This window comes from Cavia porcellus, unplaced genomic scaffold, assembly GCF_034190915.1.
Source record: "Cavia porcellus strain 051 isolate PalLab524CR breed Dunkin Hartley unplaced genomic scaffold, mCavPor4.1 scaffold_23, whole genome shotgun sequence".
Classification (NCBI taxonomy): Eukaryota; Metazoa; Chordata; class Mammalia; order Rodentia; family Caviidae; genus Cavia; species Cavia porcellus.
The window spans coordinates 6,091,640-6,113,865 of record NW_026947506.1 but is presented as its reverse complement, the minus strand read 5'-3'; the positions used below and the strand labels follow the sequence as shown (position 1 = coordinate 6,113,865).

The following is a 22,226-nucleotide window of genomic DNA, read 5'->3' as shown; positions in this document are numbered from 1 at the left end:
GTACATTAACATCTTTTGTTTTAAAACAGTACATGCGTGCCATGTGTTTGCTACCACTGCTGTAGAGGACTGTGGTGGTTCCTGGTAATGACAGTGAAGGTTAGCTAGCTGGGAGTGCTAGAGTTGTAAAACTAGTTCAGAAAGATTAAGGAGATATTGAGTAGAGTCCTGGAAGAATCGGGCTTCATTGCTGATTGAGATTAGTGTGGAGTCCTAGGGCAAGTGGTGACTTGTATTAATGGATTTCAATTTGCAAAACTGAGCTAAACATTATGTGTCATTGTGGCTTTTAGGGTAGTCTGATAAGTGTCTTGTCAGTTGTACCCCATGGGCTTTTGTGAAAGTTCTGGCCTTATAGTAAACGATAAAGGGCCAGAAACTGAAGGCGTGGAGTGCCTGAGGTGGAGGCTGAGGAGCAGGTGGGGCGGAGAAGTGCGCACCCCATCGCCTTAGCTGGTGGGTAAGCTGCCATTCTAGTTGAAGGTGCATCCTTGTTCGGGATTGTTGGCATAGCTTGGCGAGGCAGGAAGGCTGTGTAGCTCTCACACTTTGAAGGGAGAGGGAAGGACAGAACCTCCCTGTGTTGAGTTAGCAGAAGGAATGAGTTGGAGCTGCATGGAAGGCACGGGCAGTGCTGCTGTGGAGGGTTCCTTGGGGAGTGGACTGAGCGGCTGAGCAGTGTGTTTGCTCTCTTCTCTCCCCCTTGGATGAGAGGATGAGCCAGCTGTTCCTATCATTCTCATGATCCTCTGGGCTGATTCTGAGCTGTCCTCACTGCTTTGCTCATATTGCTCCTGAAGCGTTGATTGTAAGTTAAACCAAGGTTCAGTTTTCATTGAAGACCACTATAAAATCTTCCCTGGTCAGCTCCTAAAAATGGAGTATCATCAGAGAACTTTTGAGCTAACTTGAATTTTAACTCTGATCTCTTCATTTCCAGGATGAGACAACAGAGGTTCAGTGACAGACTCAGTATGAGAATCATGGTTGCTGTTCCGCATGGTTCTGAGCCCCATCCCTGGCTGGCCCTGTGCTTCTCTGGAAGTGCTGTTACAGCACAGCTGATATGTGCGGCCTGCTTGCTGAGCTGGCCACGTGCTGAGCGAGGTGGTCGAGGATGGGCCCCTGGGGGCCGAGGGCACTGAATAGGGAGGAGTGTTTGGTATGGAGTGTGGGTGTACGAGGGCCCAGGGACGCCATGCTTTGGCAGTCACGGGCAGCAGGTGCCTCCAAAGCTTTGCTGAGCAGAGGGCTTTGTCTGTCCAGACTGCTGCTGTGCTGGGCTCTTCCGGAGAGCGTGGGGACAGCTTCCCACTTTGATGCCGAGTCGTGCTTGTTCCAGTGCTGATCCTGAGGGCTGGCTGGGACTCCACACTCGATCCCCATGGGTTTGGGAGGAGATAGTGCAGACTGAAATACAGCTAAGTGTGTGTTCCAGAGCATCCTGCCCCTCTTCCTGCTCCCAGGCAGCCTCCCGGGGAGGAAGGGAGTGGTGTAGCACTGGGACCACTTCCACCTGTTTAGTATCTTCTTCTTTGGTCATCCAGACAAGAGTCCAGCAACCCCAGCAGCCCCTGCACAGTGAAAAGCAAACCTGGAGGAACTGCTTTCAGTTTTCATGCTGGTCTTATTCTGTTCCAAATATGTTAAGTCAGTTGTGTTTTTGTTTTTTAAAAATTTTTTTTCTGTATCTTTTTGAGACAGGGTCTCGCTAGTCAGTTCAAACCATCCTTGAGCTCACTTTGTAGCTCAGGCTGGTCTCAAACTTATAAGGATCCTCCTGCCTCAGCCTCCTGAATGTTGGGATTACAGACATGTGCCACCACACCTAACTCAAGTCAGTTGTTTTTAGAATCCATTTATAAGTGCATGTATAAGTTGCTGCGTTTATAGTGTGTATGTGTATGGGCGTGTGTGTGTATGTGTGTGTGTGTGTGTGTGTGTGTGTGTGTGTGGCCGTGGCCTTACGGATTGAGTGCTGCCAATTCTGTTTGCATGGAATTGTAACCCCTCTCCCCATTTTTTTGAGGTAGGTTCTCACTAAGTTGCCCAGCTGGACTCAAACTTGGAACTCCGCTTGCCTCAGCCTCCCTGAGTCCTGGGATTACAGCTGTGAACTGCCACAGTTGGCTTGCTTTTGTAGCTTAAGATTTTTTCTTTACCCCTTCCCTTTCTGTAAACTTCTAGCATTTCTTTTGTACCTAGATTCTTGTCAGTTAGTTGTCTGTCAGATTGTCATTCCCTTCACTCTCAGAAAGCCTTGTCATTGTAGGAACAATGTGTTAAGTTAGAAATATTGTATTAAGTTCCTTATACTGCATTAAGTTTAGAAACTTGCATCTGAATTTTCGATGAGAGTTTTATAAATCTCAAGTGGTTCCTAACCGTTTTTGAATTAGAGATCCTTCTGGAAGATGTTAGTTATAGACTGTTTCTCTAGTAATTGTATAGGTGTTTTTTTTGTTTGTTTGTTTTTTAATAGGTGTTTTGGGCTCTGAAATCTCAGCAGTCTTCAGCAGATTATGTTCAGGCATTTTATTTAAGAACATATTAGGAAAAAAAAGGAAAAAATAGAACCTTTTAGGAATTGTATCAACGACTTGCTCAAAGTGCACAGGTTAAATTCCATGGTGCGGTTCATAGCAGACACAAATTTTTTTTTTAAACTGGCATTGGATTTTTAAGTGCTTTTTCTCAGTAGGGGAATATTTTTTCTTTTTTACTAAACTGTTCTCTCCCTTTCAGGTTCCTTTTTTCTTTTTCCCTTTTCAGTATGTTTTTCTTCTTGAGAGCATATGGATTTTATACAGCATTAGGCTTCATTGTTGTACTTTAATGCATTCATATGACATTGTCACACCCACCCCTGTGACACTCCCAAGCTGTCACCATAGTGTGATGGGTGAGCCCTTTGAGAATTGTGGCTCACTGGGAGAGGAGACCAGCATGAGGTCTTGAGGGAGCATCGTGGTTGCCATTTTGCTGACAGATGCTCGGAGGTAAGAGAACCAAGATGTGGAGGAGACTGATGATGACGGCCTCCTCATCAAACAAGAAGAAGAAAACTTCTAGTAACTCCAGCTATGTGACGATAGAGCAGTAATAAAAACCGTGCGCACACCAGCAGTCATCCGGATGGGGCCAGTTTCATCTGTTGCACACACCAGCCCCTCTAACCCACCTCCTATGCTTTTTTTTTTTTTTAATCTCCTGTCCTCTTTTTACTCCTTTGAGGTGATGGATTTTTTTCACTCCCAGTGTTGGGAGTTGAACCCACGGACTTTGTGTTCCCTGTTAGGCAGGCAGCTCTACCGCTGAGCTGCATTCCCAGCCCATTTTACTGTTTTGGGACAAGGTCTTGCTAAGTTGCTCAGGCTCACCATGAACTTGAGATCCTTTTGCCTCAGACTCCTGAGCCTTGGGATTACACCCATGAGCCACAACTCCCAGCTCTCCGGTTTATTTTAAAGTAAATTTAAGACTTCTGTTTTGATCTTCAAATGCTTCTGTATCTAATCACTAATAAAAAAAAACACTGATTATAGTTGCTTTTGAAGCCAGTAAGTTCTTAGCCAGGTGTGCCATTTAACAGTTACTGTTAGCAGGAGCTGAAATTCACTGTTGTAAGAGATCTGCAGGTACTCTTTGGGATCTAGAGCTATATGCATTAGAGATAAAAGAAGGCTTCTCCTGCCTTTTATGGCCTGCTGCTTCCCTTTTCTGGCTTTGTGAGCCTGGTCTCTAGAATAAAGTGTGCAAAGACTTAGATTTCTGCTTGGCATACTTCCTTTGCCAGCCAGCTGGGATTCAGTCTACATACCCTGCCAAATATTGAGATAACTATGGCATAGGCACTTCATTTGCATGGCTGGTTTTGTAGCCAGTAATTTTTTTCCATTTGCTTAAAACTATACTGAGTACTTGTGGGAGTTTGAGGGATGATATTGTCAAGAAATTACAAATTTTGATTTTAGAACTGAAGATGGTTTTAGGAAGGGAAATAAATGCTTCTGTTCCTGAAAGTTTTAAGTAGGCCAGAAACTTGTTACCTGAGAAGCGATTATTATCTGCTTATGGGTAAAGTGAGGATAAAGGAATGAGGGCTTTTTCCTTTTGTCTTCTTGCGGCGGGGTCTCCTTGAGGCGGGGTCTCGCTATGCAGTCCAAGATGGCCTTGAGCTCACTTTGTAGACCAGGCTGGTCTCAAACTCGAAGTGATCCTCCTGCCTCAGCCTCCGGAGTGCTGGGATCACGGGCATGAGCCACCACGCCCAGCAACTAAACCAACAAGAGTTCCTTGCCTGTAGGTAGTGAGTGCATTTTTCTCTCTTTTTTATGTTGAGGCAGAATCTTGCTATTGTAGCTCAGGCTGGCCTTCAACTTTCTGTGTGGCCCGGCTGGTCTTGAACTTGCACGGATAGCCCCTGCCTCAGCCTCCTGAGTGCTGGGGTTACAGACGTGTGCTACCAGGCCTTGTGGTGAGTACACATCTTCTATGGGCATACCTAAAATCAGTTCCTTTTCTTAGATAGGCATACCTAAAATCAACTTCTTTTTAAGAGAAGTAGATAAAAAACGTCTTTCTCAGTTTCTGCTTTGACCTAGTTTTATTTTTGAGAGAGGGTCTCACTGTGCAGTTCAAGAGGAATGGCCTTGAACTCATTCTGTAGCCCAGCCTGGCCTGGAACTCGCTGTGATTGATCCTCCTCTCTCAGCAGGTGCTGGGTTCACATGCCTGGCTTGTGGTAGGCATTTTAGGTATCAGTTGGTCATTCATCACAACTACGTAGGCAGGCTTTATTCCTGTTATACATCAACATTAGACAGCGTACGTGGTTGGGAGGCTGGATAGTGAATCCAGTGGAAGAGCTGTGAAACGCCTGAAGTGGTGTTTTTGTACAGCACTGCTGTGTTCTTTTTTTAGTACCAAAAGTTGAACTCAAGACCTTGCGCTTGCCAGGCAGTTGCTAATGCCACTGAGCTATATTCCTGGCCCACTGCTGTGTTCTTTTTTTTTACTGAGGCTCGAACTCAAGACCTCACGCCTGCCAGGCAGGCGCTTATACTGCTGAGCTCAATCACTGGCCTCCACTGCTGCATTCTGAAAGGAATGAACTTAATTTTGTCACATTCATAGCCATATAATTAAAACAACAGTCACTCTAAGATAAATTTTGTTGTAGTGTGAAAAATAACTATTTTGACAAGAACAAATTATGAATTTCTTACTGTCTTTGTTTAAATAATTTTGTTTTTAAGAATATGGTTAAGGAGCCTGGGATTTACATAAGCGCCTGCTGTGCAAGTGCGCAGTTGTGACTTCGATCCCTGGTACCACACACTCAAGAAAGAAAGAGTATGGCTAAACTTCTTAATATTCACTGAATATAGTGCACCTTATTTATTTATTTGCACTGGAGATTGAGTGCAAGGTCTTTTGCATACTTCCTTGGGGGAGTCTCTTTTTGAGATAGTCTTGCTGTACAGTTCAGGCTGCCCTTGAGCTCACTTTGTAGGTCACATTGGTCTTGAACTCTCAACAATCCTCCTCCCCTAGCCTTCTGAGTGCTGAGATACAGGTGTACACCACTGTACTTGAGCTTTAAAGCGGGTGTTATTTTAACAAATAGTAAATGTCCTCTGTTTTAGAGAATTTTGTGTCTTACGTAAATGAAATGCAGCAATATTCATGTTGTGAGAGAGACATTGAAATTTTACATGAATCCAGTTTATTTTTTTCTTTTTGAGACAGGGTCTTGCTATGCAGTTCAAGCTGGCCTCGAGTTCACTTTTTTTTTTTTTTTCTTTTTTTTTTTTTTTGTCGTTTTTGAGGTGGGGTCTTGCTATGCAGTTCAGGATGGCCTTGAGCTCACTTTGTAGCCCAGGCCGGTCTCGAACTTGCAACGATCCTCTTGCCTCAGCCTCCTAAGTGCTGGGATTATGGTCTGTATACCACTGTACCTGGCTAAGCAGAACTTTCTTATAAAAGATTTTCTGATCAAAAGAGACTCATCTTCAAGATTTGTGCATAAGAAAAAGTGCAGGAGTCCACTAACAAGTTTCTTCTTAGCTTCCGGCTGCACACCAGCCTTGGGCTAGTAGATGGAAACTGTCAACAGTCTCTGCCCTTTAGGAACGGATCTGTCCTCATGTGCCACGGAAGCTGCTTAGAACCCACTGACAGTGCGTCTGGATGATACTGTCTGCTTTTCAAAGCAATTTTTCGTATGGATTCTGTACTGTTAGAGCCAGATCATTGGTGAAGTGTTCTGATCCAGCCTGTGCCTTTGGGAAGGGCTGTTCAATTTTTCCAGGTCCTTTGAAGCTGGCAGAGGGTGGATTTGCTCAGGGAGGATCTTGATTAGGGTGGTAAAATGTACGGTGGGGTTTCAGCTGTTACTTGGAAATACTGGATTAGATGAGGTCATTAAGGAGCTTGTGAGGGGAAGACCCTTGGGACTGCGCTGTGAAGACTTTTCAGTACTGAAGGGAAATGCGGTGGAGGTAGTCTTTTCCAGAAGTCAGCAGGCTGTTTCATGAAAGGAGCAGCTGAATTGGGTCGCTGCTGGAGTCAGCCAAAGTGAGGCTCCCACCACAGGCATTGAATTTGCAGCTTGGTTGGAGCGTTCTGCAGAGTGGCAGGGTGGGGTAGCAGTGCACATAATTTACTAAAAGGTGTTTGAGGAAAGGAGGAAACACGGGCAGCTACAGGGACACTGGAGTTTTTGGAGGTGTAATGCACGGGAGAGCATGGGAGACACTGACCCCCAGCACAGGCAAAGGAGTCCGGGCTCCTGGCGCTCCGTGTCCTGGCCCGAGGGGGCAGCGCTCTAACAGTAGTGACTGAGAGCGAGCTAGGTTCTTCTTTGGTTTTCAGAGTACAGGACAGGTGACTTGTGAGAGTGAGAAAGACTAGGCAGCCTGGGGCTTGAGAAGAGCAAGCAGCTCAAACAAGCGGGAGCTGAAGTAGAAGAGTGGACTGTGGAGAGGAAGTGGGGCTTCTGGACTAGCTAGAGCGGGGAGTGCTGAAAGCCCACCCTCAGGGAACATCACACGGAACATAGAATACAGGATCGGATGGTGGGCGTTAGCCTGGATTGGCGTTTATCCAACAGACTGTGGAGCCAAAGTAGGGCAGAAAGGGAATTGACGATGTTGCCCAGCTGGGAACTGAGATGACCGAGCGGAACTGACACTGTCCGGCACCTGCAGGGGACTGCCGGGCAGGAGGAAGGGAAGAAGAGGGCAGGCCGACCGTCTTGTTCAGTAGAAGTTGGGAACAGGAGAACCAGAGAAGCAAGTGGGGATTGGAAGGTGGTGATCAAAAAGTTACCTGATTTTAGTGTTTAAGAGGAGCATTTTAAGATATTACAAATTCCTGAGTGAAATTGAGACCTGGCGGTTGAGACAGAATGATGGTCCATGGCGAGAGAAAAGTCCTGGGACAGAGGCCAGAGAGATGGCATGGGTGGGATTGGTTTATGGCCAGACAAGCTGAAGGGATGCGATATAAATTTGGTGGAAAATCCCTAGGTTAAGAAGGGAGGCCAGGGTGAGGTCAGGGAGGCTAGCTAGACGGATGCACCTGAGAAGGAGGCGCCTGTAGCACAGGGTGGAGAAGTGGTGGTTCTGGAAAGTCAGTACCTGGGGAGCCCACCTGTCCTGCTCTGCAGGTCATGGGAAGGGCTGCAGGAGACCAGGACCCCGCCAGTGCTCAGCAGGGCGGGGCACGGTCAAGGTGAACCTGGCGCATGTAGGGGTTGGGTTAGGAGATGGGGAGGAAGTACATGTGTAGACCCCGTGCAAGCATTACAGTCCCGAGGCAGGAGGTGGCGTGGGCACCAAGTTTTCCTCAGATCAGTAGTCACTACCTTAGTTTGCTCACACCTTCAGGGCATTGGCATTGAGGTTTTAGTGCTGACTTAAGCCCATTTTTTAAGTTGATACCTACGTGAGGGGTTGCTGGTCCTCTTCTGTTCCTGTGTTACACAGTTTTCCTTTACTTTTTAACTTTGCATTTTTGCCAGTCCAGGTGTCAGGTGGCAACAGACAGCAGTGCAAATGTATGACAGAACCTTTTTTCTTTATGTGCTGTTACAGAGGTGTGGGCAGGCTGTAGGGAGTTGCCTTGGATGGGGCCCCTTCTTGGTTAGTGACAGTGAAGCTCGCACCCAGGCCCAAAACTCCCAGGGCTACCCTAGCCCAGCGGGTGAGGCCAGCCAGAGAGGAGAGGTATCGTTTGCTAACAGATCTCTCTTTAGAATCCAGGGAAGCTGAGGAGAGGAAGTCTTTTCTCTCCCATAACTTCTTTTCTTCACTCCCTGCATCTCTCTCCACTTCTTGCCCTGTTTCTTTGCTTTTGGCAGGGTTTCATTGTGTGTGTTGCCCAGGCCCGCTTCAGACTCCTGGGCTCATGCAGTCCTCCTGTCTCAGCCTCCTGAGCCGCTGAGACTACGGGAGCACACCACCATGCCCAGCTAGGAAGTCATGCCCCCTGGGCCGATGGCAGAGCAGCAAGTGGACCTGAAAGGTGTGCAGTGCAGTGCCTAAGAGCAGTTTGTGTGCTGTGGGGAATGTCTGCAGTATGTCTGCACATGTCGTCACTGTGCCGCCATCAAGGTGCCCAGGATTCTTGTCACCTTCAGAAGTTTCCAGGTGTGGAGGTGCACGGCTGTCAATCCCAGCACTCAGGAGGCTGGGGCAGGAGAATTGCTGGATGTCTGAAGCCAACATGGGCTCTTTAGTGAGTTCAAGGCTAGTCTGAAGTACACAATGAGATCCTGTCTCAAAAAAAATGTGTCTTAGGACTGGGGTTGTAGCACAGGGATAGCTCTTGTGTCCAGCATGTGATAGGCCCAGGGTTCCAGCCCCAGAGCTTTATGGTTTTGTTGGTTTCTTTTCTTTTTCTTTTTTTTTTTTTATGGTCAGTTCTTTTTCCTACCTCCAGCCACTAATACCTGACCTGTTTTCTGTCCAAATAGTTTTGTCTTTCTAGAATGTGTAATTGGAACGATACCGTGTGTGTGTCTCTGTGTGTCCTTTTCAATCTTGTTTCTTTTATTGAGTGTTTTAAGAGTGTCGCATGCTTTTGCATGTATGAGGACTCTGTTTTTCTGGCTGAGTAGTGTTCCATTGTGTCTGTACTTCAGCACACTTGCTTGATGGACCTCAGGCTCGTTTCCAGTTTTCGGCATTTATGAATGCAAGTACTAGAACTGGGCGTCATGGTGTTCTCTTGTGATCCCAGCACTTGGAAGACTGAGGCAGAAGCATTGCCTTGAGTTCTAGGCCAGCCTGGACTGCTTAGTGAGAACCTCTCTCAAAAATGAATCCAGATACCATAAGCATTGGCATTGAGGTTTTAGTGCTGACTTAAGCCCATTTTTTTTTTTTTTAATTTTTATTTTTTTTTCTTAAGCCCATTTTTTAAGTTAATACCTGCGTGAGGGGTTACTGGTCCTGAAAGTATTTATCTTAAATTTAAATGTTTGCAAATGATGTAATTACCTGAAGGTACTGATACTTTGAAACTAACCTGTGCCTGGCATGGTGCCATACACCTGTAATGTCATTACTTGAGAGACCGAGCCAGGATAATGGCAAGTTCAAGGCAGCCCGGGCAACCCAGCCAGACCTCTCAAAGTAAAACTGGAAAGGGTGGGTACATGGTTCATTGGTAGAGGAGCCTTGGGTTCAACTCCCAGTGCTGTTGAGAGCAACTGTGACACACAGTTAGGTATAGCAGTGCCCTGTTAGCCTCTGGGTATGTGTCCCAGGATCCCCAGCGCTTGTCTGAAATCTTTCCTAGCCTCAAACCCTGTGTGTAGTTTGGTTTTTGATTGTGTTTTTTAATGTGCATGTTTATTTATATTTTTTGTCTTTCTGAGACAGTTTTATTATGTGGTTCAGGCTGGTCTTGAACTCTGCAGCCCAGGCTGGCCTCAGACTTGGAAGGATCCTCCTCCTTATCCTCCTGAGTGCTGGGATTATGGACATGCCCTGTCACATCCAGCAATGTGCATGTTTATGATTGAGTTACCACAGTAAGATGCTAACGACAATAACGCAGTAGAACCATGAGAACAAGGGGCCATGACAGAGTTGGGTGACTGTGGCCTGGTGAGGTGTTTGTATCTAACCATTCCTCGGTGGTGCTGAGGTGATTGAAGCCTTCCGGTGCAGCGGCAGGAGTGACTGACGACCGGCAGAGGGGCACAGATAATCAATCTGGGGGAGCAAAGTGGGTGCCCTGGCAGAAGTTGCTTCGTGTCCTGCTGGGGTGGTGGGAGATCTCTCCAGGCTGTGTTGCAGTACCCAAATTAACACAAATTGTTGACTTGCGGATTTGCATTTAGTATTTTTGGACAGTGGGTAACTGACACTGTAGAAAGTAAAAAAAATGGGAAAAGGGACTGCTGAAGCCTAGTGATTTTGTTGTTGTTTTATTTGAGACAGGGTCACACTTTATAGCTCAGGCTGGCCTAGAACTCATCCTCCTGCTTCAACTACCAAGTTCTAGGATTATATGCCTGCACTACCACACCCAGGGTGGGTTGGCTTCATAGACTCCCCTCCCCTCCCCTCCCCTCCCCTCCCCTCCCTTCACCTGTTTTTGTGATTTGTGGTTTTGTGAGAGTGTTACAGTTCAGTTCAGGCTGGCCTTGAACTCAGTAAATACATTGCCCAGGCTGGTCTAACACTGGTGATCTTTCCGCCTCAGCCTCCCCAGTGCTGGAGTTACAGGTGTGCACCACTACACCTGGCCCCTTCTTCCTTGTGTATCTGTATGCTTGTGTGTGACGAATATGTGGTTTTTTTTTTATTTTTGCCCTTTTTTGTACTGTTGCAGATTGAACCAAGGGCTTTGCTCATACAAGGCCAGTACTGCTGCTGAGCTATATCCTCAATCTTTTTTAAAATTTGAGACAGGGCTCACTGCATTGCATGGGCTGGGTTCAGACTTTGCATCTCCCTGCCCCCAGAATGCTGAGATCACAGGTGTGTACCGCCACACCCAATAAGATTGCTGTGCATTTAAAGGTTAATTTATCAAGAGCTGCATGTACTCCTAGTGGGATGGATGGGGCCTTTCAGGTTTGTGCACGTGTGTGTGAGTGACATTGCTGAGAAAACTGGCAGGTAAGAATAGTTTTGTTGTAGGAGTTCTGTTATGTGTACTTTTATATGCCTTAGGTCATAATATAACATTAAAATTCATTTTATTTAATAATGATGAATTGGTTTAATGGGGTCTTTTCTGTTGTTTGGAAAATGACCGTTAGAGATCCCCAAATGCAGAGAGGCCATTAATAGATTCCATTATGAAGCGCATTTACTGTGGTACCTCCCAAAGCCATGTGAGAATTGGGGCATGTGAATCACACAGGGGCTTTGTTACAGTTCTGCCACTTAATCCCCCTTGGGGCGTGCCTCCCCACCCCGACTTGGAGCACTTATCCTGTTACCCTGTTTATGCCATTTTCTGAAGCAGCTCTGGAATCCCTTTTGGCAAGTGTCCTTAGTGTGCTGTCCTGACAGCCTTGATATCCTGAGCAGATTCAAAATGTCGATCTTTTGTAGTCACGATCGACTGGGGAAAGCTGGCACTGCACAGTGCTGGGACCAGTGGGCAAGGTGGACAAGGTGGACACGCTCAGGAGCTGCTTTCCTGTGCACTGGCGCTCAGCAGCAGCCCTAACCTTGTATGTTGTTTTCATTGAATTTTTAGTACTGTTTGTAGAATAGCACCCAACGTTTTCAACATCGACTTTTTTGGCCTATGTTTAAAAAAGAACAACACAAATTCTTACATGAATTACGATGAAAATACCAGTGCTACTTCAGTTGTCACACACACAACAGCAGCATGTTCATATGCATGCATTGCCTATCCCGTGCAGTCTTTTGCTTTCCTGCCTTTCTGCGGAACCTACTTGACATCTCAGTGGTCTGCAGTTTTGTCAGGAAGGTCTTATATTATACAGGGTGCAGTTAACAGGATCATAAAATATCAACCATGTATTCTCTTCGCTTTTTTTTTTTTTTTTTTTTTTTTTTTTTTTTTGTCTTTTTGAGACAGGATCTCAATGTGCAGTTCAGGCTGTCCTCAGACTCACAGCAATCCTTATGCCTCAGCTTCCTAAGTGTTAGGACTACAGATGGGCAGCAACATGCCCGGCTTAAATTCTTAAGATGTATTGTGCATTTAGAATAAACATCAACATTTTCACATTAGCTGTGTATTTGCTTATAAAACCTAAACAATAACATCAGAAATAAATTCCTAAGTGAATAGCACTGAAAACACCAGTGGAACTCTACCACAAACATAAAATTTTGCTTCAGCTGTCACTAACCATCTTTTTGATCACAGTGCTAAAAACAGACTTCCAGAACTGCTTCAGAAAGTGACAGGGGATATAGCTCAATGGCATAAGGGCCTGCTCAGCAGGCGCCACGTCATGAGTTCAATCCCAGTCCCAGAAAGTGACAGTAACAAGGGGACAAGTGTTCAAAATGAGGGGGAGAATTTTGAGAGGGATGGACAGTGTCTCTTACGCTAATACATTTTAAAAATGTAAACACCCCTAGTGCCATGGTGGGATTGGGATGTGGGAACTGCCTGCCTCCTTTCTTCTCCCCTCCCCCTTCTCCTTTCCCTCCTCTTTCTCCTCTGCTCACCTCCCCTTCCCTGCTTCCCTTCCTGTATTTGAGACATGGTCTTGCTATGTAGTTCAGGCTGGCCTCAAACTCCCAGTACTCCTCCTGATGCAGTCTCCCAGAGTGCTGAGGTTGTAGCCTTTATGTCTAATGTGGGAAGAGTGATAACTGATCTAGAGTGGGTTGGCAGATCAGGTTTGGGGCTGCAGAAGAGTGAAGGTTGGGAGAAGGAGATGAATTTCCTTGAAGTCATTTGTGCTTGTGAGTGTTTTGGAAGGTACTGTGTCCTTCTGGGCATCCTTGGTAGGTCTGAAGGGCTAGCTGCTGCCTGGAAGGGAGCTTTGGGTGCACAGATGTAGCTTTGACTGAGCAGAGCCTGTCCTCCCAGCTCTACTGCCACAACCCAATGTGGCTCCTGAGCTCCTTGGGGTTTAAGGACCTCCAGAGGATGAGAAAAATAAAAGACAAAGCTGGGGTCAGGAGGAGCCCTTACTCTTCCCATGGGAGGAAGAACTGCTCAACCAGGGCAGTGTGTGTTTTTATACCCTGGAAGAAGAATGTCAGTTTCAACCCCCCTGCCTAGCAACTTCTTTGCCTGGCAGGCCTGGGTCCCTTGCCTTCTTGGTGCTGGAACAGGTTGTTTACATAACTTGTTTTGGTCCCTCTATTTCTCTGGGCTGGCCTTGCTTTAGCCCCACATATGTGATCAATCTCCAGTTTCAACAGCTCCCTACACTGTACCAGGAGGGTACGTCTACGCTCTACCAGGAGGGCAGATCAGAGATGGGCAGCTTCAATCTGTGTGCTGTGCTGATAGAGGATGCTCTCAGATGAGTGGAACTTTTGAAATTGCATTCATTCATTCATTCATTCATTCATTCATTGGTACCAGGAATTGAACTCAGGACCTCAGGCTTGCCAGGCAGGCACTGTGCCACTGAGCAAAATCCCCGGCCCAGAATTGCTTTTAGTTCACTTTTTTTTTTCTTTTTCGTTTTGGTGATGGGGATCGAACTCAGGACCTCCCTCGTGCTGGGTAGGCAAGTGCTTTACCTACCACAGTGCCATACCACTAGTACTAGCTTACCGTTTTTCTTTAACATTGCAGTACATGTAAATTTTGTGTTTCATAGGTTTGCTTGATGGAAAGTTTTGGATTTTTACTTGAAATGTGGACCTGTTTCTCCCTCCCCTTTTCTGTGCTAGGGATTAAATTTAGAGCTTCCCCTATGCTAGACAGCCTTCCATAACCCAAGCTCCTGCCCTTTTTTTAGTGTTTTTTTTTTTTTTTTGCCATTTACATCTTTAAAATCGCTTCACTGAGAAGGATGTACCATGTCTCAGGTGGTTTTTTAGGGGCCTGTGGTTAATGTCTGTCTACATTTAATGACAGTGAAAAGCCTGCTACCTTCCATTGCTCTAATGCTGTGAATGATTTTCTTTTCTTTTCTTTGGGGAGCGCAAGTAGGAATTGAACTCAGAGTCTTGGGCATATTAAATTATACTCTAAGAAGTACCCTAACCTGTGAGTGCATACAGAGTCACTGTGCCGGCCCTTTAGTGTGTAGGCTGCCGCAGCCAGCATTCTGCCTGCCTGTTGGCAGCTCCTTAGTTTGCTGTGGGATGATGTGCTGTGTTTTAAACTAGTCTCTGGGTGGCGTGGCTGTTTTTGGCCTTCTGCTGTTACAAACCGTCTTAGTCACTTCCCCATTGCTGAACCAGAATGCCTAGGGGATCCTGAAACTTAATGCAGGAGTGGTTTGTCTTGGCTCATGGTTTCGGAGCGTGGTCTCCTCGTTCCCAGGCAGAAATGGCACGGTGGGAGGGCCTGGCGGAGGATAGCTCCTCAGCCCTGGGCAGCCAGCAAAGGGAGAGAGAAAGAGGACCCAGGGATGGGACTTTGGGACGATACTCCTGCCTCAGCCTGGGTGTTTTATATATTTTAGACTTTGCACTGACACCTAATATGCAGGATGGAATTGGAGAAGCGTGAAAAGGAGCCTTCCTCTTCCCTTACTCTCTGTCACTCAGGTCTGCTCAGGGTATTCGTATGTCTCCATGCTAGGACCACTCTGCTCTCCTTCCTGTCCATGGCTGCTTGGTTTCCTGTTGTAAGGCTGGATGATGAATGCTTACTTTATTGATTGGTGTTTGTATTGTTCATACAAGCAAGAAAACGAGGCAACATTGTTGTAAGATTCCTTGTTACTTAGGTTATTTCATATTCTCAGAAAGCTTTCTGTAAATATTTGTAAGTGAAATAGTTGGCTTCAGGGGTTAGTCTATTTCTTTAACATGTCCATTTTGAATTTGAAACAATTGAAGTTAGGCGCTGCTACACTAAGATATGCTTCAACAGAATTATAGTTTGACTTATTTCTATTGGTCCATAGTATTCTTTTTTATATAAATAGGACAGACTGCTTGTTCTTTGTTTCCGCTCATGTGGTGGCAGGCCTGGAACTCAGGGCCCTCTGTGAGCTGGGCAGTCCGTCCACCACCAGCTGCACCTGGCCCTTGGCCATACTTGCAGTGAACAGTCTCGTTCAGTCCCTGGAGTGATGTTGCAATGAGTGTACAGCTGTCAGGTTGAGCTGTGTGAAACTGCTGATATTTGATGGTTTAAAAATGGAAATTTTATGTGGCTTAGTGGAATGTTTTATGTACTGCAATTGCTGGCTCATAAGGTAAGGGTTGTGCTTAGCTTAGGTAGGAGGTGCCAGGCAGGTCCAGTTTCCACTCCTGTCAGCTGAAGATGCAGTGTGTCCTTCACACGTGTTAGCTTGTGCGTTTTCATCTGATGACTGTTGTGGCTTGAATTTGTGTCTCTCTAATAGAGAATGTCAGCCTGTCAGCCCTTTCTCCTCTGGCCGGTATTCTCTCCGGTTGGCCAACCAGCCTCTCTGTCTGGGTAGTTGCAGGGATTGAACCTTGGGGCTTTATTCATACTGAGCTACATCCTCATCCATTTGTTTATACTTTTTTTTTTTCCTCTTTGAGACAGGGTCTCCCCAGATCCAAGTTGCCCAGGCTGGGCTTCAGTGCGCAGTTCATTTCTTTTATGGTTAATATTTTTTTTCTATGCTTTCCTGCCTGACTCTTGAAGATATTTCTACATTCTGAAAGTTTCATATTTTCATTTTTAGGTTTCTAATTCGTTAGGTGAAGGGAGGAATTGGCCTTTTTTTCCTCTTATATTATGGATTACTTTATATTTTCTGTAAAGTTATTAATTTATGTAATATTTTATATTTTATGTAGGTGAATGTGGGTTATGGATTTTGTGTCTCGAGAAGGAATTTTCCCCATTGTGGAATAATTCATTTTGTTGTGTAGTATGTATGTTTCATTTTCCATTTAAGTCTTGAGTCATCTAGAATATATTTCATGTTTGAGTATAGAACCAACTCTTTTTTTCCCTTTATTGAATAATCCTTCTTTTCTGTAAGGTAAGGAATGAGCATATGCTGATTTCCTTTAGGCAGTCTTCATTGTGCTAATTCTAAATGTTACTCAATATATGAAAGACTGTATACTAACATAGTAATACTAAAAAAAAAAAAAAAAACCCAGTGAAAAGGCGTAAGTGTGTGGTTCCAGTGATGGAGGTGTCCTTACATCCAGGCCTTAGCTTGAGTAGAGCAGTGGACTCTAGAACATGGTTTTGGGTTCCTGGCATGGAGCTGCAGTACATAGGACATCCGGGAAGTATTGGTGAACTTCTGTCACGAAGTTTTAAGTTACTGCAAATGTATTCTGTATTTTGGCAAAGTTAGCTGTGGGAGGAACCGCAATGGTGAATCTGTCAGAGCTCTCAGTGGTAACAGAGGGCCGTGGCACGCCCAGGCCATAGGTCCCCACCACTGCTTAACAAGCTGCGGAATAGCCTTGACTGTGTCACTTCAGTCTGTTTAGCCTGCCCTGGAGGCAGAATCCGGGTGGTGGTGGTAATGGACTTCTTGTATTTTTGTTCTTTGAGGGGAGGTGTGTACCAGGGATTGAACCGGGGTGTCATGCGTGTAAATCAAGTAGGTGTTGTATTCTGCTGCCTAGCTATAGCCACAGCCCCTTTTTAAGAAAATTAGTAGGCCAGCTGTGTTTGTGCGCACCTATAATTCCAGGAGGATCAACAGGAATTGGAGGCCAAACTGGGCTGCATAGTGAGTTCAAGGCCAGCCTGAACTACATAGTGAGACCCTGTCTCAAAAAACAAGCAAAACAAAAAAACCCTGCTGTTTTCTTTAGACAGGTTGCTAGATTTTGTAGGCTAACCTTGAATTTGGGGATTTTCCTGCATCAACCTCTGGAATAGCTGAAATTAGAGATAGGGACTACTGCACCTGGCAAAGCAGGTTTGTTAGAACTTGTCTTTATTTCCCTGTCTTCTCTTCCCCCATTTCTCTTTTTTTCTCTGCATAATTGATGCTTTGGAATGTTTAGTGGGTTTGACAGGAAAGCTGGGATACTTGGGGGGAGGCAGGTGGTTAGCCATAGTTGTGGCTCTGCATTGATGGATCAGTTAGCTGTAGTTCCCTTCTGAAAGGATAGTAAGAGTTTTTACTGGAAAGTTAGATGATAAAGGACTATAGGAAATATTTCTGTTCCCAGGCTTAGTGGCATGTGTCTGTAATCCAGTGCTTGGGAGGGTGAGGCACTAGGATCACAGTAAGTTCAAGGCCAGCCTGGACTACATAAGCAAGCTCAAGACCAGCTTGCACTACGTAGTGAGACTCTGTCTCAGAAGACAGACAGAGAGAGAAAGAGACAGAGTTTTTTTTTTTTTTTCTTTTTCCTTTTTATAGGTACCGGGGATCAAACTCACGGCTGCCTGCTTGCAAGGCAGATACTTATGCCACTGAGCTAAATCCCCAGCCCCAAAGGAGAGAGAATTTATGTTGCTTATTAAAATATTGAAAACTTGAACAGCTTTTCTTACCTAGAACTCTATAAAATTACCTTTTCCTATGTAATGTGTTTCAGAAGTTAAAGTACTTTGATATCAGTTGACTTGCGGGATTGTTTATGCTACATAGTTTAATATGTGGGGTTTTTTGCTCAGATACAGCTCTTTTATGTATTTGCGTTCGGTACCAGGGATTGAACTCAGGACCTTGCACCTGCCAGACAGGCGCTTAAGCTGTTGAGCTGTATCCCTGGCCTTGATACAGCTTTTTTAGCAAGAATATTGTCTCACAGGCCTCACTCTTCACACTTGTAACATTTCAAGATCAACTTGCAGCAAAGGTCAGTTATAACTTTTATCACATGAAACATAGCCCTGTGATAAGATTAGTAATGGTTGATATGTACAAACACAATGCACACCTTGTTTTTAGGGCTCATGGGGGTAATAAAGTAGTGATTTTGTTTTTTTAAAAGAGGCTCAGTTAGGCCTATTAAACAATTACAGTAGTACATATTCTGAAGGCAGTGCAGGCTGTCCTGTGGGGAGGCACTTTAGTAATTTTTTTTTGTTTTTCTTTGTTAAGACAGGGTCTCACTCTGTAGCTTAGGCTGGCCTTCAACTCACAGTGATCCTCCTGCCTCAGCATCCTAAGTAATGGAATTATAAGCATGTGCCACCACACTTTGCCTAAACTAGTCATTTTAAACTGGGTAAGCTGGGGTTGGTGGCAGATGCCTGTAATCCAGTACTTAGAGGCTTGGACAGGTGCATCGCTGTCAATTTGAGGTCACAGTGAGGTCAAGGGCAGCCTGCACTACATAGCAAGACCCTGATTTTAAAAAAAGAAAAAAAATTCAAACTGGATAAAAAGTTTATTCTTTTAAATTTTCTTTAACTCAGAGGATACTTATTACATAAATCAGAAATAGCCTAAATAAATTTTGTTAGGTTAAGACAGTGGACTGCTTTGCAACTATGAAAATGATGTAGGCTAAACACTTCGACTGGTATGTGGTTAAGCACGCATGCCAAGCACTTGCTGAGCGTTTCAGGGAGGATTTCCGGTGGCACCTGTGATTGTAAAGTGGAGTAGGGCAGTGGTGCCCTGTGGCCAGTCAGGACGTATCAACTCTCAGGGAAACAGAAGTTGGGCCTCTTGCTTGAGGCCCAGAGCTGTCTTGGCCGGGGCAGTCAGGGCTGCAGCCCCCGCTGCCTGCCTAGGAACAGAAGGCTGTCGATCTGCAGATGTGGATTCAGCCTTGAGTCTGCTCATTGCTCTCTTAAGGTATCAAATGTCAGAGTTGAGTTTTGAATCTTACATTTTCAGTATCTTGTAATTGATGGCTCTGACATGTAAGAAAACTGTAATTATTTGCCGTTAGCTGGGAAATACCTACGTATTAAACAGGTGTTTGTTGTTTATAAATTAGATGTATCCTAAAGGTAAGTAAATGTAAATCTTAACCAGTCAAGTTACACTTGACCCCTGGGTAGCACTGAAGTTTGCATTGTACATTGATCCTGTAAAGCATCCCTTGGTCTTGCTGTGTAGATCACGGTTACTTCAAACTCAGGTGACTCTCCTGCCTCTCCTCCCATGAGGGCTGGGATTAATAGGCATGTGCTAACATGCCTGGCTAAAAAGCAATCTTATCATTAGGTATAGAATAAAAACATTTTGCCACTGTTACTCTAGTAATTACTGAGGAATTGATCCTACTCCCAACTTTATTCCCATGTCTTTTGGAAAGGTAAAGAAGTTTCTGAAAATAATAATATAAAGAAACAAAAAGTAAATTTCTCAAGTTTTGTTTTGTATTTTTTGGTGCTGGGGATTGAACTCACGACCCTGCATTTGCCAAGTAGGCACTTATGCCACTGAACTAAACCCCTGGCCCCTAAATTTCTCAAGTACAAAATGAATTGGAAGTTTAAGATTTACTACTGGCTTGATGTGGATACATAGCCACCCTAAATTCTTTTATGTCATGTGGCTTTCAGGAATAGAAGAAGGAACGGAAGTAGACAAAGCGAGGCCTGTAGACAGGCTTCTAAATAGAGCTTGCACACCTATGGGCAGCTCCACCCTACATGTATACAAATACTGCTGGAAGACTTCCATTGCTTGTGTGAAACTGGCTTTTAATTTTACTAAATAATTTTTGACGTAAGCACCTGTATTTGAAAAGCCCATGATGCCCCGGGAGGTTTGGCTGAGTCATGCACCTGCCTTCCTGGATGGATGAAGTCGCCCAGCATGTTGAAGGCTCTGAGGAGTTTAGAGTAAGCATTGGAAGGAGCCTTGGAGCCTTGAGGACAGGTTCCTGGAAGACATCAGAGAGCGGAGACTGAAAAGGCAGGAGGGGAGGTGTCTGGCATTCATTTCTCCACAGTTTAAAAATACTGCATTTATTTCAGGATTAATTGATTGCACTGTTAGCCACATATCTTTGCTTATGACCTGTATATTGATGCCTCTCATGTCTTTAATCCTTTGACTTATTATTTTTATAGATACAGTGGAGAATTTTAGTGAAGAACATGAAAAAAATAGTCACCATTTTCACAAAAATGCTGACGACAGTACTAAGAAAACCAGTGCAGAAACCACTCTGGCTTCTGGATACAAAGCTGATGAAATCAAAGAAACAAACGATACTTGGAACTCCCAGTGTGAGAAGCGATCAGAGTCTCCATCTGAAATGTCTCCCGTCAAGGGGACCGTGAGAACTGGTTTGTATGAGTGGGACAATGATTTCGAAGACATCAGATCAGAAGATGATATTTTAGCTTTGGATACTGATCCTCTTTTGGAGATGAAGGATGAGGATTTAAAAACGCGGTTGGAAAATCTAGATGAAGCCATTGAAGAAGACATGGTGCAAAGTGTTCTTAGGCCTAGCAACTGTAGGACGTACTGTAGGGCCAACAAAGCGAAGGCCTCCCAGGGAGCCTCCAGTTTTGATAAGCTAATGGACTGCACTAGTCAGGCCTTAGCCAAAGCAAACAGCGAGCCGGGTAAAGATGGCCTGAATCAGGCAAAGAAGGGCGGTGCAGGCTGCGGGACCAGTGTCAGAGGGACAGTTGGCCGGACTAGAGATTATACTGTGTTGCATCCGTCTTGCTTGTCCGTCTGTAATGTCACCATCCAGGACACCATGGAGCGAAGCATGGACGAGTTCACCGCATCCACTCCTGCAGACCTGGGAGAAGCTGGCCGCCTCCGAAAAAAGGCTGACATTGCAACTTCTAAGACCACTACTAGATTCCGGCCTAGTAATGTTAAGTCCAAAAGGGATGTTAAACTTGAATTTTTTGGTTTTGAAGATCATGATGAGACAGGAGGTGATGAAGGAGGCTCTGGAAGTTCTAATTACAAAATTAAGTATTTCGGTTTTGATGATCTTAGTGAAAGTGAAGATGATGATGACTACGACTGTCAAGTGGAAAGAAAGTCCACCAAAAAACGAACTAAAACAGCCCCGTCACCCTCCTTGCAGCCTCCTCCAGAAAGCAATGAGAATTCCCAGGACAGTCAGTCTAGTGCTAGTAACGCAGGTAAGATTTTCAGATATGCATGCAAATTCAGCAAATGTGATTTTTCAGGCTCATGTCAGTATCTGCTTAGTTTAATAGATACCCAGTTTTACTTTTATTATATTTATTTTCAGTGGAAGTGTGTTCAGAGCTACAGGTTGCCTTACACAGAAGCACAGCATTTTAAATATTAATGATCAGATCTCGACTTGTGAGTGACCTGTGTATATGGGGCAAGAGCACCAAACATCTTGGTGTTTTGGCTTTTTTTTTTTTTTAAATTTTATTTAAAAGGAAAAAGAGAAAAAACAAAACAAAGCGGTACAAGGTGTTTTGACTCTTAAAAACCACGTGTAGAGGGGTTGGGGATTTAGCTCAGCAGCATAAGCACCTGCCTTGCAAGCAGGCGGTTGTGAGTTCGATCCCTGGTACCGGTAAAAAGTTAAAACACCACGTGTAGTAGAGACAGAGGGTAGGTTTTGGACATGTACAACTGAGCTGATAACAGATGGTTTTAATGAGATTAAAATTAATTAAAATCTCTTGCTGTTGGCGCTAAATGGTGAACATTTAAAACATGCCTTAGCTCTCTCAGACAGGTTTAATAAAATTGAAAAATGTAGATAGGTATTCTTTATCAGTGGGGAGTGAATTTGTCTCTGAAGGTCCCAGGCAGTGAGGAGGTCGTGTAGGAGTTCAGGCTCCCCTGTGTGAGACAGACCAAAGAAATGGTGGCCCTCCTGTAGCGAGGTCATTCACGGATAGTGGCTTTGTGGTGTGGGCAGGCTGCCGAGTGGACAAGAAGACAACCCTGGAATTCAGGGGCTCTTAGCTCAGTGTGGTTTTTCTGGGTGGGTTTAATTGTTAAAGATTTTTTCCTGTTAGGGTTGTAGATGGGTGTCACCATAGTTCTGATAGTAGATTCTTGAGTCTGTTGTACCTGAGACTGTCTGCTGTTGTGCTTTGTCTGGCCCAGCCCAGCAGTGGTTTGTTGGCTAGATTAGGTGGTGGTGGTTTTTCTTTTCCTGGTAATTAAAAAAAATAAATTTTTCTGTTGGTGCTGGGGATTGAACTTCGGGCCTTGTGCATGTGCAGCATGCGCCGTGCCCTGAGCTGTACCACAG

At 44.9% G+C, this 22,226-nt stretch overlaps 1 protein-coding gene across 3 annotated transcripts in view; it reads left to right on the top strand.

The window, feature by feature from the left end:
• The window catches only part of Wapl (WAPL cohesin release factor), a 72,298-nt gene that overhangs the window by 4,278 nt on the left and 45,794 nt on the right, over positions 1–22,226 (top strand). For all 3 annotated transcript variants that reach the window (XM_013148626.3, XM_003466083.5, XM_063233730.1), the window contains one exon: positions 20,080–21,123. In XM_013148626.3, coding sequence (XP_013004080.2) covers positions 20,080–21,123 — 1,044 coding nt within the window. The remainder of the gene's footprint in view (positions 1–20,079; positions 21,124–22,226) is intronic.